Source organism: Procambarus clarkii, chromosome 23 (genome assembly GCF_040958095.1).
Source record: "Procambarus clarkii isolate CNS0578487 chromosome 23, FALCON_Pclarkii_2.0, whole genome shotgun sequence".
Taxonomy (NCBI): domain Eukaryota; kingdom Metazoa; phylum Arthropoda; class Malacostraca; order Decapoda; family Cambaridae; genus Procambarus; species Procambarus clarkii.
Window position 1 is genome coordinate 36270732 of NC_091172.1, and position 16116 is coordinate 36286847.

Genomic DNA, 16116 nt, shown 5'->3' on the forward strand with positions numbered 1-16116 from the left:
AACACCTATACCCCCTATTAGACTATTTTACAGGAACTTCTTTTCCACAGCCCATAAAACGGAGGAAAGGGTCCTGAAAGATATTGTTAATAGAAACGTTATCCCTACAGACAAAAATCAGAAGATACAATTGACGATCTACTATAAAACCAAGAAAACGGCCAACCTACTCATGAGAAACTCTCCAGACACAAACCAGAACGCTTTAAAAGAGACCAATGTCGTCTATGCCTTCAAATGCCTATTTGGGGACTGTAAGCTTCAAAGAGTTCAGTATAGAGGCAAGACAACAACATCTCTTTCCAGGCGATTAACGATGCATAAGCAACAGGGCTCCATTAAGGAACATATATTCTCTTCTCACAACCAGACCATCACCAGAGAAATCTTAACAAAAAACACGGAAATCATCGATAGATACAGCGATAGTAGGCGGTTTGATATCTGCGAGGCACTACACATTAAGAAGTCGACACCAGCAATCAACAGCCAATTAATGCACAACTACATTCTACCCACTTCAAGACTCCGCACCAATATAGAAGCATCAAGAAATATGTGCCAATAGGCCCTTTGCAGTTACTTCCATTCTTCCCTTTAACTTACAAAATATTATACCCATTGTTTCGTGTTCTGTCTTGTGTTGAAAGTTTGTTTTCACCTCATCCAAAACTGCTGTAACATATCACCTCACCCAAATGCAGATATAAAATCGAAGCTATTTAAACTCTGTTTTTTTATAGTTGTGTGTGTGTAAACAAAATTCTTTGAAAATGTAATAAGTTATTACGAAACGCGTTCAAGTGTCGCCTCAGACTAGAAATAAAAATGAATTTTGGAGAATTGATTTTTCAGTTACCATCAACAGTGAAAAAAAATATAAGAAAAATTGAGAAAATTCGTGTTAGAATTATTAATCTTACTTTTTCGGTCATATTTAATAATAAATGTCTACAGGAAAGACTACTACCAAAATATAGAACACTTTAGAACTTTAGAACACTTTCCTACCAGGAGATTCGAACCTTAGCCAACACTGAAGTAACTGGTACGTCTTTAACCCACTGAACCAAACTCAGACCTTTAAAAGAGATGGTAATTTCGGGGTATTTAAACCCCTCAAAGATCACCACCTCCCAAGGGCAACTAGAGCAAGTGAGGAACGTGAGTGAGGGGTAATAAAGTATTAAAGTCTGTGACCTCAATGTTGTTTGGTGCTATAAGTTCCTCTAAGGTCTACTATGTCTTTTAGTCAAAGTTTTACCCCTCTTCCCGCTCTTGTTTCCCTCCTTCCTCACAATTTGGTACTACCAGGAAATAACTTCATCCAGCTTGACTTACAAATATATTGCCTCCATATATGCTAGCATATCTATGCTTTTTTCCTTCGATCTTTACTTTATCACATATATTTTTTTTTTGAGATGCTATCATCATTTGCATTTAAGATATTTAAACCCTGGATACCTTATGTGCTAGTTTAAAAGGTTGGAAAGTAAATGGGAATATAGTGTTAGGAGAGAAAAGGAAGAGATTTGGCTGTGTCAAGAAAGGGGATTATAAATTGAAAATAGAAGATAGGGGGACGGAGGGGGAGGAAGTGCCCAGAGGCAGATCAAAATATGAGGGGGTGTTATTATGAGTTATATGGAGGAGAGGAAGGGTGGGGGCAAGAGATGTAGGAATGAACGGTACGGGTATCGGGGAGATGGATGACGACATGAGGGAGGGAGGCGTTATGAGGAGCAGAGGATTGCTCCTGAATAAGAGAGAAAGCTTGATGTGGCAACGTCTTAGTGCGAGTATTAATGAGAATATATGTATGTATGAAAGTGTATTTATGTATGTGTGTTTATGAGTGTATGTGGTAGCATGTCGGCGTCTGTAAGTGTCTTTAAGCTTATGAGTTTAAATGACTGTTTTGTGAGTGTGTTATGAGAGCAAATATACGTGTGAGGCTGTGACTAGCGTTTGCTCAGTTCCCTGCGGTGAGTCGTAAGTCAATATCCGAGCATAACTACACCAACTTACTGTCTAATCTCTGAGTAATAACTCTGGATCAACACTCTTCAAAGTTTCCTTCAAGACCGAGAGAAGATGAGACTAATACAATCACCAGATTACGGGGATTTAACCCACCAAGAAAACACCAGGAAATCAGGCTAAATTACGTTCCCAAACACAGAATTTTCAGAGAGTTAAATATTGAGGAGAAACTGTGTGGAGATACTTAGGAAAATTTGTTAATTCGAGTTTTTGAAACGATTTAAGATCCGGGTTTATTAAGTTGTAATTTTCGGGGAAGAAAATTTGTATCTCTGATTTAAATGAAAACACGAATGATATGCAGGTATCATATCATCATATCATATCACCTTTCTCAATACCCAGTGTGTGTCTACACACTCGTAGCATATCTTCTCACCCTCAGTATGTCTCCCCACTCTCTGTATCTCCCTTACCTTCCCCCCATTATAATTTCCTTACCACATAATCCACTCAAGCTCCGGAGCATTTAGTATGATAATCTGCAGGTCCGTCTCTCCGTTCCCCAGCTCCTGACCTTCTCCCTCACGCCTACTCTATTATTATCTACCTTGGCCCTGTGTCTGACTGTGTGTAGGTGCTTGTGTCTGACTCTGTGTAGGTGCTTGTGTCTGACTCTGTGTAGGTGTTTGTGTCTGACTGTGTGTAGGTGCTTGTGTCTGACTCTGTGTAGGTGCTTGTGTCTGACTGTGTGTAGGTGCTTGTGTCTGATTCTGTGTAGGTGCTTGTGTCTGACTCTGTGTAGGTGCTTGTGTCTGACTGTGTGTAGGTGCTTGTGTCTGATTCTGTGTAGGTGCTTGTGTTTGACTCTGTGTAAGTGCTTGTGTCTGACTCTGTGTAAGTGCTTGTGTATGACTCTGTGTAGGTGTTTGTGTCTGACTGTGTGTAGGTGCTTGTGTCTGACTCTGTGTAGGTGCTTGTGTCTGACTCTGTGTAGGTGCTTGTGTCTGACTCTGTGTAGGTGCTTGTGTCTGACTCTGTGTAGGTGCTTGTGTCTGACTCTGTGTAGGTGCTTGTGTCTGACTCTGTGTAGGTGCTTGTGTCTGATTCTGTGTAGGTGCTTGTGTCTGATTCTGTGTAGGTGCTGATGTCTGACTGTGTGTAGGTGCTTGTGTCTGACTCTGTGTAGGTGCTTGTGTCTGACTCTGTGTAGGTGCTTGTGTCTGACTCTGTGTAGGTGCTTGTGTCTGACTCTGTGTAGGTGCTTGTGTCTGATTCTGTGTAGGTGCTTGTGTCTGACTGTGTGTAGGTGCTTGTGTCTGACTGTGTGTAGGTGCTTGTGTCTGACTCTGTGTAGGTGCTTGTGTCTGACTGTGTGTAGGTGCTTGTGTCTGACTCTGTGTAGGTGCTTGTGTCTGACTCTGTGTAGGTGCTGATGTCTGGCTGTGTCTGCGTATGTGTTTGTGTCGGGCTGTGTCTGCGTATGTGTTTGTTTCTGACGTGTCTGCGTATGTGTTTGTTTCTGACGTGTCTACGGATGTGTTTTTGCCTGACTGGGTATGTACTTGTGTGTGACTCTCTCTGTGTAGGTGCTTGTGTCTCACTGTTTCTGTGCCTTTGTATCTTGTTTCTTACTATGTCTGCGTATTGTTTGGGCCTCACCTTGTGTATGTGCTTGTGTCTGCCCGTGTAAAAGGCTGTGACTTTGTCTCGTGTGTTGTCTTTGTTTCTTTATGTGTCTGTCTCTTGTTATTGCTTGTCTATATTGTTGAGTATAGAAGAAATTTATGTGTCTGTGTCCGTCTGCGTTTGTGCAAGCGGTTAAGCCTTAAGTCTATAGTTGCGGGTCTTTCGTCTCTTTTTAGCTTCTGTAACTTTATCATTATATGGGGTGATGTCTGTCTTCATATCTATATCAATATATGGAGAATCATCACCAGCTCTTGTGACCCGTTTCTTTTATATCGGTTTACCTTCAGGACTTGTCAATATCTTGTGTCCCGTCGTTTATACTACTGAAGACGTGAGAACACTTGGTCACAACTACCATTTCATCAACGGTTTGCCACTTGGTGAATACTGTGGGAACGCTTCGTTGTATTTTGTTTACCCATTTATGTGTCCAGGTTGCACCCATGACCTATCGCCCTGTTCCCACTAAGGCAAACAATAATTAAATACCATATCCATGTTCCTGGATATTTAGCATGTTCTGATCATGTCTCCGATGAGTCTACTCTTTGTTCTAGCACTGTTAAAGCACATTATCGTCATACTCGTTCTCGTCGCTACTGTTTTCGTTCTCGTCTCGTCTTGTGTCAAATCTGTGGACCTATGTGACTATTTTTTTAAATTAATTTTGAATCTCGATAGTTCTAACCAGATGGTTCATGCTTTAATACAGGATTCTAAATGCTTCTGTATTGCAGTTGCTGAAGGTTGTTTACAGAGTTAGCAATTATCATAGATGTTGCGATTGTTATTGGTACATCTGATGAGAGACTTGGCATGTTGATGACTGCCCGGACCCTCTCTGTTTCCCTGACCAGCCTTCTCAGACTCTTCCCCTGTTATCAATACAGTCCTAGCGATCAGATTTCGGAACTAAGCCAAATATTTCTCATTTACAACGTCTAGTGAAATAAAAAAAATTAATACATAAGTATAATTTTTTGTACATATCATTTAAACAAAAGGCAATAAATGCCTTAGAAAATATGATGACAAATAATTATATATATCTATGAATTGAGAACGACACCAGTCACAAAAGCAGACCCGGTTTGATGAGATTACCCACAAAGACGACCCACATTTTCCCTGCTTTTCAGGGCACAATGGGTTAATCACCCCCAATGACATTTTCCTGACGTTGAACATAATCTAATGTGGGCATAATTTTTTGTCGTGCGTTTGAGAAAGATGACGAGTGAAGCATCTAATTACGAAAACAAATAAAAGCGTTGTTTGTCGAGGACCAAATAGGAGGGATGGGGGAAGAGAGGTGAGGGACAGAGGAGGAGGCATGTCGAGGGAGCTAATATCCGGCCGATCGGTGAAGTAGTGGCCAGTGTCCGGACGCTGTCTCGGCCGCTCTCCTTTACACAAAGACAACCCAAATAGGTGTCTGCTATTTTTGATATAGGGGCTGTGCTCTTATTTTGTCTGTCTGTTTCTGTCGTCTGTCTGTCTGTCTGTCTGTCTGTCTGTCTGTCTGTCTGTCTGTCTGTCTGTCTGTCTGTCTGTCTGTCTGTCTGTCTGTCTGTCTGTCTGTCTGTTGAAGAAAGGATGCCAGACAGTTGCGGTTTTTCTCGCACAGCTCCCCATGGTGAATTATGATTATATGGTGGTTTGGTCGACCCCGATTCCCTTTTTTAACGACGCCTATGAAGTCTGAAACATCCAAAGAGTGCTTATCAACATACATCTCGGCAGTTACTGGCGTCGATTCATAGGTGATTCAACGTCGATAATGGTGATTCTAAGTTAATTCATCGTTACTCGAGCATGTTTTGCCAATTAGGAGAACGGGAGGGATAAAGGAAGAAAGAACAGGAGAGAGAGGATGAGAGTGAGGAAGGGAGACCAGGTGGGAGGGAGAGAGGGAGAATTATAGGGAAGGAGGAAGGGAGATTTGGAGGGAAGGACGGAGGCAGGGAGAATGTTGTATGAGGAGAGGGAGGAGAAAGTCAAACAGATATCTTTTCATCTTTGTCGGAGACAGGGCCGCGGGGACGTTGAGCCCCGAAATCATCGTAAGGTATCCTTTTTAGTTACCAGTAAACTCATTGTCATCATGGCAATACTAAATCCACAACAGATATTAAAATCCTCATCCACAACTGATCTAACCCTATCATCACTGTCTCATCCATATCGAGAATGTATGTTTATTTTTTCGAGGTTGGATGCCAGATGCTTGTGGCTAGCAACATTAAAATTTGTTGATTAATGATGACTTATCAGGAGTGTCATAGATGGTCAGGGTCTGCCCAATGCTCCCCATCTTGAAGGGCGCATTGCAACAGTACCCGCCCTTCACAAAGACTGTAGATGTGAAATGTTCAGCCCAGAGTCAATGGACCTAAGTATTAGTTTAAATAAAATGTAAAATAAGATATTCACCTTCATTTTATAAGATCTGTCATGAGATCTGAATTCTCATCATCAATGTCAAATCTGTCATTAGAAGACATTTCTTCTGATGACAGATTTGCATTCAGGGCTCATCCATTTGGTTATAAAGTCGGAGAAAAAGCGTGTGTGGGCAGGGAGGAGACGAGGGAAGGGCATGTGTGGGCACGGAGGGAGAAGACGGGGAAAGGACATGTGTGTGGGGAGTGAGGGAAGAGATGGGGAGTGTGTGTGGGAGGACATGTGGAGGGTTTATGGGGGAGGAGAGGATATAGGGAGGCGTGTATGTTGGAGATGTCGAGGGCATGAGGTGGGGAATGCATGTAGTGTGAAGATGTTCACTGTGATCAAAACTGTTACAGTGATATCGGTAGACAGGGAGAGTAAGGGGGAAGATATGGGCATCGAACAGACCCGATACTACCAGGTCCCCCATCTAGCGTGTGTGTGTGTGTGTGTACTCACCTAGTTGTACTTGCGGGGGTTGCACTTTGCCTCTATATTCCCGCTTCTCAACCGTCAATCAACTGGTTAGGTTAGGTTAGGTACAGATTTACAGATTCCTGAGCCTACTGGGTTCTATCATACCTACGTTTGAAACTGTGAATAGAGTCAGACTCCACCACATCGCTTCCTAGTGCATTCCATTTGTTAATTACTCTGACACTGAACAAAATCTTTCTAATGTCTCAAATTTGGGAACTACGTTTGCCCCTGTGCCCCCTTGCTCGTCTTCCACCCATGCTGAAGAGTTTGTTTTTGTCCACCCTGTCAATTCTCCTCAGAATTTTGTAGGTTATTATCATGTCTCCCCTTACTCTTCTGTTTTCCAGGGACGTGAGGTTCAGCTCCTTCAGCCTTTCCTCGTAGCTCATACCAGGACGAGTTCTGGTGGCATACAGCGGAATCTTCTCTTACTTTGTCTAGTGTTTAACTATGTATGAACTCCAGGCTGGAGCTCGATATTTCAGGATTTGTCTGACATAAGTGGAATACAGGGTCCTGAACGATTCCTTACACAAGTTTCTAAAAGCCGTTCTTATTTTGGCTAGTCTAGCATATGTCGCTGATGATATCGTTTTGATGTGGGTCTCTGGAGACATGTTCGGTCTGATATCAACCCCCCAGATCTTTCTCTCTATTTGACTTTTGCAGGATTTCACCTCCCAGATGGTACCTTGTGTTCAGCCTTGTGCTCCCTTAGCCTAATTGCATTACTTTACACTTTCCTGAGTTGAATTTTAGTAGCCATTTTCTGGACCATTCCTCCAGTTTATCCAGGTCATCCTGCAGTCTCTTCAATCTTCATCTGCCTTGATTCTTCTCATATTTTTTGCATCATGAGCAAACATTGAGAGGAAGGAGTCTATACCATCTGGAAAATCGTTTACATATGTTAGAAACAGGATGAGTCCAAGTACAGAGCTCTGTGGGACTCCGCTGGGGACTTCTCGCCAATCTGATGTCTCCGCCCTCACAGTTACTTGCTGTTTCCTGTTGCTTAGATACTCCCTTATCCACGGAAGCACCTTACCTTTTACTACTACTACTGTCTGTTGCTCCAACTTTTGTAACAACCTTTTATGGGGTTCTGTGCATAGTAGGCCAATATATGTCAATCTTAAAAAAGACGAATATCTGGCGAAAATGAACCTCATACTCTCTGATCAAACTAAATTCCAAAGGGTAACGAAGGACACTACAGCCGAATTGAAAGCAAAGGTTAACAAATTGATCGAAACTGTGAACGCCAAGAAATCCGGACTCCTCCTGCCAAAGATTATTGGGGAATATATACCTGGATACGCGTATGGAAATGTCAAGACACACAAGCCTGGAAACCCACTTCGGTCAATCATCAGCCAGATACCCACACCCACGTACAGACTGGCGAAGCGACTCAACGGCTTGCTGACCCTTTATGTCCCTTGCACCTTCAACCTAAAGTCTCCAAAGGAAATTTGGCCTTGCATAGTAGGCCGAGCATGACGTTCTAGCTATATATATATATATATATATATATATATATATATATATATATATATATATATATATATATATATATATATATATATATATATATATATATATATATATATAAATTTTGCATCAGTTAACGAACCCATGATGGTACCCTGCGCCATAAAGCACTATGTACCCAAACTGTTAGAGTATTTGAAAGCCAAAAAGAATGCCACAAGTTCCGCGTGAATTCATCTCCAGCAGCGACGTAATGCCTGGAAATGGCAGCTGGATGTTCACATAAAAGTAAGAGCACTTGGTCCATTGCTGTTTATGGTTTATTTAGAGAAGCGGCACGGGTTGTTACCGCAAACGGGGACGCTACCGGAGGATAGGACCCTACCGGGGGATACGACCCTGCCGGAGGATACGACCCTGCCGGGGGATACGACCCTGCTGGAGGATACGACCCTGCCGGGAGATACGACCCTGCTAGGGGATACGACCCTGCCGGAGGATACGACCCTGCCGGGGGATACGACCCTGCTGGGGGATACGACCCTGCCGGAGGAAACACACCCAGGCGGGAGATCCAATAACAGTCATGTGCTTGTTGTATTATTGTTGCATAAATTAGTAACAAAATATTGTCGGAGGATGGAAATATCATTGGAGATAGAGAGAGAGACACGTGCAATATCTTCTTGCTCTGACAGGTACACTAGGAATTATACTAACTCGAACAGCGTTAAACAAACAGAGTAGGGTTTTACCTGGCATTGATTGAGTCTGTCTGTCACCATCTGTTCATGTATCAATCAAACTATCTATCTATTTATCAATCTCTCCTTCTCTCTATACATTTATCTGTTCACGTACCTATCAATCTATCCATCGATCTATCTTTCCACATAATTGTTTATCTGTTCATCTATTTATCCCATCTGTTTATTTATCTATCCATCCCTCTGTCTATACATCTATCTCATCTTCTATCCATCTATCTATCCATTCATCTATCAATCCATCTATGCATCGATCTATCTATCGATGAATAGATAGATCGATAGTACAATAAGGACTTTGTCCTCAATAGTGTCCATTTAAAAATTCACAAAGTGGACCACAAGGGTAAACCCATAGCTTTACTATTCAGCTATTAGTGTAAGAGGTTCAGGGCTCAGGAAGGTTGCTTCTTTGGTACCAGCTTTGATTAGCTTCCCAAGTGTGTATTCTGAGATGTCTAAAGGCGTAGAAACTGGATCACTATAAACTTTCTTCATCATAATTCCGTCTCATTTATGGGCATGTTGGTAAACAGATCCTCAACATCCAGAGACGATCTCACGCAACGATGACTGCGACCACTCGTTAAAACTTGAAATCAAAATTCGGAGACTTATGCTTGAAGCAGCATTACAAGTACGGATTTAGCAGAGTGTTGAGTTGCTTACGCGGTCTGTATGTGGGTGGAGATTCTGGCTGATCATAGAAAAGGGTTTGTGGATCTCGACTATCCTATACGTGTGAACAGGCATGGTAATTTTATTAGCTTTAGGCAATGAAGTCCAGACATTTCGGAAATAACTATTTCCACTGATCTTTTTTGTCTTCGTTTTCAGTTTGGCAGTAGTACCCCCTAGTTATCCTTTGGAATTAAAGTTAGTCAAGGATGAGGTTTATTTTCTTATTTCATTCATTCTTTTCGAAGATGGCGTATATTAGTGATTCATCACCTCTTCTCACAAGCATTTATTTTCTCTCAAGACGGTTCAGAGCAGATTTGATCGTGAAACCTCGGTTTCCTGCAGCTGCGTTACTTGTTCTATTAATATATTTTGATTGTAGTCTTTCATCATACATGTAAATGAATATGACAAAAGTGTTAAAGTAATTATTATTGTATGAATCTTCAGTACAATTCTCCTTTACTTAAGAACAGCTTTAATTCGTCTGTTACTAAGAAATGAGTTTCGTTGAACCTGTCAACCTTTTCATATTTTTCCATTTATTATCGTAATTAAAAAAAATCTTGGATTTGGTTTTGGTAGAATGATGCCAGGTCAATTATAAGACCTTTACCCCATAAAAAAGGTTTAAATCTTTGCACCATGGAAATATAAAAGAATACTTGAAAAAAATTCATCCATGACAACACAGGTATTTCATTTCATCACATATTTGATGAGAGATGAAGTGGTGTGTAGTATGCACGTAATTAGGAAGGCGAGTGTGTTCACGTTGGGGTGGAGGGACCCGGTTCTGTGACCAGAAATTCATTCGCAGAAGAGCCGGCGAGAATGTTTACATATTAAAAAAATGAGGTTGTCACAAGTTTTTTTCTCCAGGGGGCGAGGGAGGGCGTTTATGAAAGTGCATCCCAAACTTCTTGACATGGGAGAAAGAACGTACAGGGAATATCAAACAGACAGACAAATACTTGTTATAGACAGAAAATACAGGGAAGAGTAGGAGACTACACTATAAGTATTATTTTGTGAAATCTGGAAAATAAAGAATTTATTAAATGGAATATTTGATTTGCTTTGCTGGCTCTGAAATTTTTATCATGTTAACATAATTGGTAGTCACGGAAAACTAAAGCTTCTGGTAATTTACGATAGTGGAAACCAGAGGATTCATAAAAAGACGGTGGCTCATGATCTGACTTTTATCATTTTGAATGAATCTCATGAAGAATAGAAAATACATATGAAGAACACTCAATGAACAATTAATTTGTTCTTGATATATACATAACGAAAGAAAAAGGAAATATACATAACGAAAAGGCAAGGAAACATTCATATACAGAACTGTTTATTAAACCTTTGTACATATAACGAGTTACAGATTATATATGAAAGAGGTAACAAACAAATGAAAACAGATAAAGACCTTTAAGGCTCATTTTCATAGCATAGTATTGCTATTTAAGTATTGCATAGAACCACTTTCCTCACTTAAGCAAATAATTCTGATAATTACCAACAAGTTCTTTCAAACTACAAAAGCCTCCAAACTCTTTCTCCTTCTATCTCTGCGTCTATTCCTCAGAGAATGAGATATACCGAGAAGACCGCGCTGGCATGATGACCACGTCGACCTTGAATGGTAAAGCAATCCCATCCTGGGTCATTCTGGGCGCTGTGTCCAATTAATTGAGTCTTTGTTGTGGTGTGTCCGAGTATAGCTGAGTCACGACCTTTCACCCCTGTGTACCTCTGGGCCTCAGTAATGACCTTCCAACTCTCATTTCCAATATACCTGTATCATGACCTTCCACCACTGAGAGCCAATGTACTACTGGCATGACCTTCCACCACTGAGTCTATGTACCACTGGCATGACCTTCCACCACTGAGTGCCACTGTACCACTGTAATGACCTGCCACCACTGAGTGCCACTGTAATGACCTTCTACCACTGAGTGCCACTGTTCCACTGTCATGACTTTTCACCACTGAGTGCCACTGTTCCACTGTCATGACTTTTCACCACTGAGTGCCACTGTTCCACTGTCATGACCTCTCACCACTGAGTGTCACTCTACCACTGTCATGACCTCTCACCACTGAGTGTCACTCTACCACTGTCATGTTAAAGCTAGACAAATCACAAAGACAAAGACAAAGTGTGCTAGACAAAGTATGTGTGTGTGTGTTGTCTCTGAACTGTTCATATTCCTGCCTGTGAAGAAACATTGTAATGCTAGGTAATAGGTGCCTCAGGGTGAAAAAACTCTGCCCATTGTTTGTTGACGGCACCGGGAATCGAACCCCGGACCACTTGATTAAGTGTCTAGCTTGCTGTCCACTCAGCCACCGCGCCATGCGGTATGTGTGTGTGTGTTGTCTCTGAACTGTTCATATTCCTGCCTGTGAAGAAACATTGGCCAACTGGAAATAACATTTGCTTCAGTTTCCGATATGGAAACAACATTAATTTATTGAGAAATTGAGAATGGGATGGGCGCGAGGAATCGAAGAAGGAGAATAAAGATTCTGAGTGAATATGAAGGCATGAATGGAAAGAGATATGATTAAATTATATAATTTATCTCTCTCCTCAATACGAGAGGGAGAGAGAGAGAGAGAGAGAGAGAGAGAGGAGAGAGAGAGAGAGAGAGAGAGAGAGAGAGAGAGAGAGAGAGAGAGAGAGAGAGAGAGAGAGAGAGAGTGTGTGTGTGAGACGTAGGTAAAGTAGGTAGGTTAATGTTCAGGAGTGAGCGAGCCTGGCATGACAGAGACCAGAGAGTGTCCTCTGTACTTTGTCTGGTCTAGGTTAGTACAGATGGAGCCACCGGAGGCTGGCCTGGAGGTAAGAGCATGGCATCCTCGACTAACGTAAAACTGGTAATGGACCTCTCCTGGGGTTCATACCCTGACGTGATGTGGAAGAAGGTCCTGATGTCGTGGTAACCTCTTTCAAAATGTGACGTCAGCGTGTGAAGACAAATACACATACACACACAGGTTTTCACCGACTCATGTTCTGATTTTGGTTTTCTTGCATTTCTTGTACATGGGATCATTCTCTCCCATCCACTTAATTTTTTTTTTAAATTTATCTTGGATCTTGGCCATTTCATTCGCATGAGGCCTAAAGGTGTTTGAACAGCTTCTCATAATCTTTTGCTTCACTATGCTTCTCTCTCTCTCTGAGGTCTGTCTCTCTGTCTTCTCTGAGCTCTCTGCCTCTCTGTCTACTCCCAGCACTGTTTATCTGATTCCTTTCAACTGCATCTGCACGTGTAAAATTGAAAGGCAAGAGCCCCTTGGCGTTTTTTGTCCCCCTGGACGATACGGGGGATGGAGCCCTGGCTGTCCAGGTTCGAATCCTTCAGGGGTAAAGAATTTTCTGTTGCATTTTAACTTGCGGACCATTCAAGCTTGACGCATAAATGGTACTCATTTAGATGATGAAGTGTTGTATGGTGATTTGGTGATTTGTATGATTTGTACCCAGCATGATGAAGTGATTTGATAATATATATGTGCCCAAAATGATCACCACGAGCTATCGTGAATTGGGTTAAGGGTCAGAAGACTTCCAATACTTTCGTACAGCCGGTGAGGCCTAGTGGTACAGTACACCTCTATACCAATTGCCATGTACTGGACACGCCAAGGGCGATGGAGCCCTTGCTGGAGCCCGGGTTCGAATCCTTTTGGGGTAAAAAGTTTTCTGAGATATATATATATATATATATATATATATAATATATATATATATATATATATATATATATATATATATATATATATATATATATACACACACTAGCTGTACCCGGCCACGCGTTGCTGTAATTCAGCAATGCATCTGCGTCGCTGAGTCACAGCAACCTTTTACTGTTTTCCAGTCCTCCTCACCATTCCCCCTCTTCCCCGGTCGCTCATCCTCCTAACCATTTCTCATTTCCCCGTCCCCTCGTCCTCCCAACCATTCCCCACTCTCCCGTCCCGTCGTTCTCCCACACCATTCCCCACTCCACTATCCCCTCGTCCTCCCCATCATCTCTCACTTCCCCGTCCCATCGTCCTCTCCACCATTACCCCCTTCCCTGTCCGGTCGTCCTCCCCACAATCCCTCACTCCTGTCCCCTCGTCCTCCCATCCATTCCTCACTCCCTCGTCCGATGCATTCCCAAACGATCTGATGTTCACATCACAAAATTGGGAACATCATATGATCTGATGTTCCCATAACTGAAACATAAGAAAAACAGTTAAAATAACGAAATGAAAAACAGCGAAAAAATAAAAAAAATAAACTGTATCCACGAAATGAACGGTGTCACGGCCACTATGGATCGCAACCGGGTTCTTTGATGGTAGAACCAAAATGATATTATCCGACCCCAAGTCGGTAGTACGCTTTCAAGAAAGTGGCTATGTAGTGCACAAAAAAAGGAGGGATGAACAAAACACTGTTCCTTTCGCCAATGTATTAAATACCTTTCCACCACCGTTAAGTATATATATGTACACCGTCACCATATATAATATATAAAGAACAGATAGGCTATTTCTACACCTATGTACAATCCTTTCGGTCAGAATATCAAACGTGCTCACGTGTAGAGTTCATCAATCCCCAGTATTTCTTAACTGTCCAGTAGCGTCTCCAACCTTACTGGGAAGAACACCGGCGAGTTCACCTATACGTGGGCCAGCCCACTGACAGTGTCAGGAGGTGCCTGTACCCCCACGACCGCTCTCCAGCTACTCGCTGGCAGAGTACTTCAGCCACACGCTGAGCGGGGTCACAATCCAATACAGGGGTAGCGATCCCCTGGCAGCAGTCTCTAGCGACCAGCTAGCATCACTACTCAACAGGCATCTCCCTGTCGTCAGTCTCTTTCCTAAGCCAGTCCCAAAGATACGCCGATCCTTTCAACACTAAAGCACTTGCAGCTACCACACTGCTTCATCGGCGGCGGCTTACTTGGTCGTTTCCAAGACCATGTAGGGAGACTCTGGACTGCCCAAGATGAACTGCCCTCTCCAGCACCGCTGCCCCCAGACATCACCTCTGCGGACACAAAACGTCATCAATGACCTAGCGGTACTGGGAGAATTAGGAAATACCGCTGACCTACTGGGGAGTTGACATTGTGCTCTGTAACACACACTAGGTGGCGCTGGTCTTGATGCGTCACCTCACCAGAGGTCACTCACAACGACCCTTCTGGCTGACCAAGGCAGGAATCTTTAGCCATTTGCATGATTTATATAGCGACTACCAGATGGCATTGTCCATATTACGTACGATTCCCGTGGAGTTCGGGTTCGGACTCGTGAATGGTGCTGGAACACCACCACATTTTTTTCATGTGATTTTACATGTGAGGGAAATCTTCGACACCCCTTTACCGATTGCTTTGAAATTTTCACACATCGCTGCATATGAATAGGAGCGTGTTTTTATATACCTAATATATAGATGCCACACCTGTGTCAGGTAAAAACATACATTTTTGGAAAATAGCGCCCTCTGTTGTACATAATAGCAACATGCATGCTACACTAAATAAGTCACGAATTTCATTTCAATGTTTCCGATTGCATTGATAAATTTTATTTTCATAGATTTCGATTTATTTTATTTTTTACTGAATTATTTTATGTGACATTGTGTTGGAATTGAGCTGTGTTGTTTACCTTACCGTTCACTTCGTAAGTATAAGTATAGATGCCACACCTGTGACAGGTAAAACTATGCTTTTCTTGAAAAACAGCTCCATCTGTTGCAAGTAAGAGCAACACACATGCTTTTCTAAATATAATACCAATTCCATTTCAAGGTTTTTGATTGCATTGATAAGTAGAATTTTATAGATTTTAATTTAATTTTATTTTGATTAAATTATTTTTGTGTGAATTGCGTTGGAATTGAGCTGTGTTATTTAAAATACCATTCATTTTGTGAGTATATTTAATTTTTTTAATTTTTTCATATTTCCATTTCATATTTTAGGTGTTTTTCTTATATTTCAGTGATGGGAACATAAGATCAGTTAATATTCCCAATTTTCTGATGGGGAATATCAGACCATTTGGGAATGCATTTATTTATTTTTTTATTTATTTTTTTATTTATTTTGTATTTATATATATATACAAGAAGGTACATTGGGATTGTGAGGATACATAATATGGCAGTTACAATCTTGTAAAGCCACTAGTACACGCAGTGTTTCGGGCATCGAAAGAGATAGTGGGGAATGGTGGGGATGATGAGGAGACGGAAGTGAGAGACGATGAGGTAGACGAGGGGAAAAGGAAGGGGGTAATGGTGGGTAAGAACTAGGGGACGGGGGGTTTCGAGATGGCGGGGACGAGGGGATGGGGGAATGGAGAACGGTGGGGAGAGCAAAGGGACAGGGGAGTCCTGCATATAGTCCTGGAGACCATTCAGGCTTGTTCGCATTTGTGTTCCTCACGTGTGCTCCAAAGAATGAGGTGATTTGATAAAATACCATGCCAAGATTACCAACCGAGTAACGGCGGGGGATGGAAATAGCCTCGG

General features: G+C 42.0%; 1 protein-coding gene across 1 annotated transcript in view; it reads right to left on the minus strand.

Moving 5' to 3' along the window:
* Nucleotides 1-16116, minus strand: part of LOC138367816 (mucin-5AC-like) — a 65899-nt gene that overhangs the window by 9218 nt on the left and 40565 nt on the right. The window contains exon 2 of the mRNA XM_069329792.1: nucleotides 2597-3463. Coding sequence (XP_069185893.1) covers nucleotides 2597-3463 — 867 coding nt within the window. The remainder of the gene's footprint in view (nucleotides 1-2596; nucleotides 3464-16116) is intronic.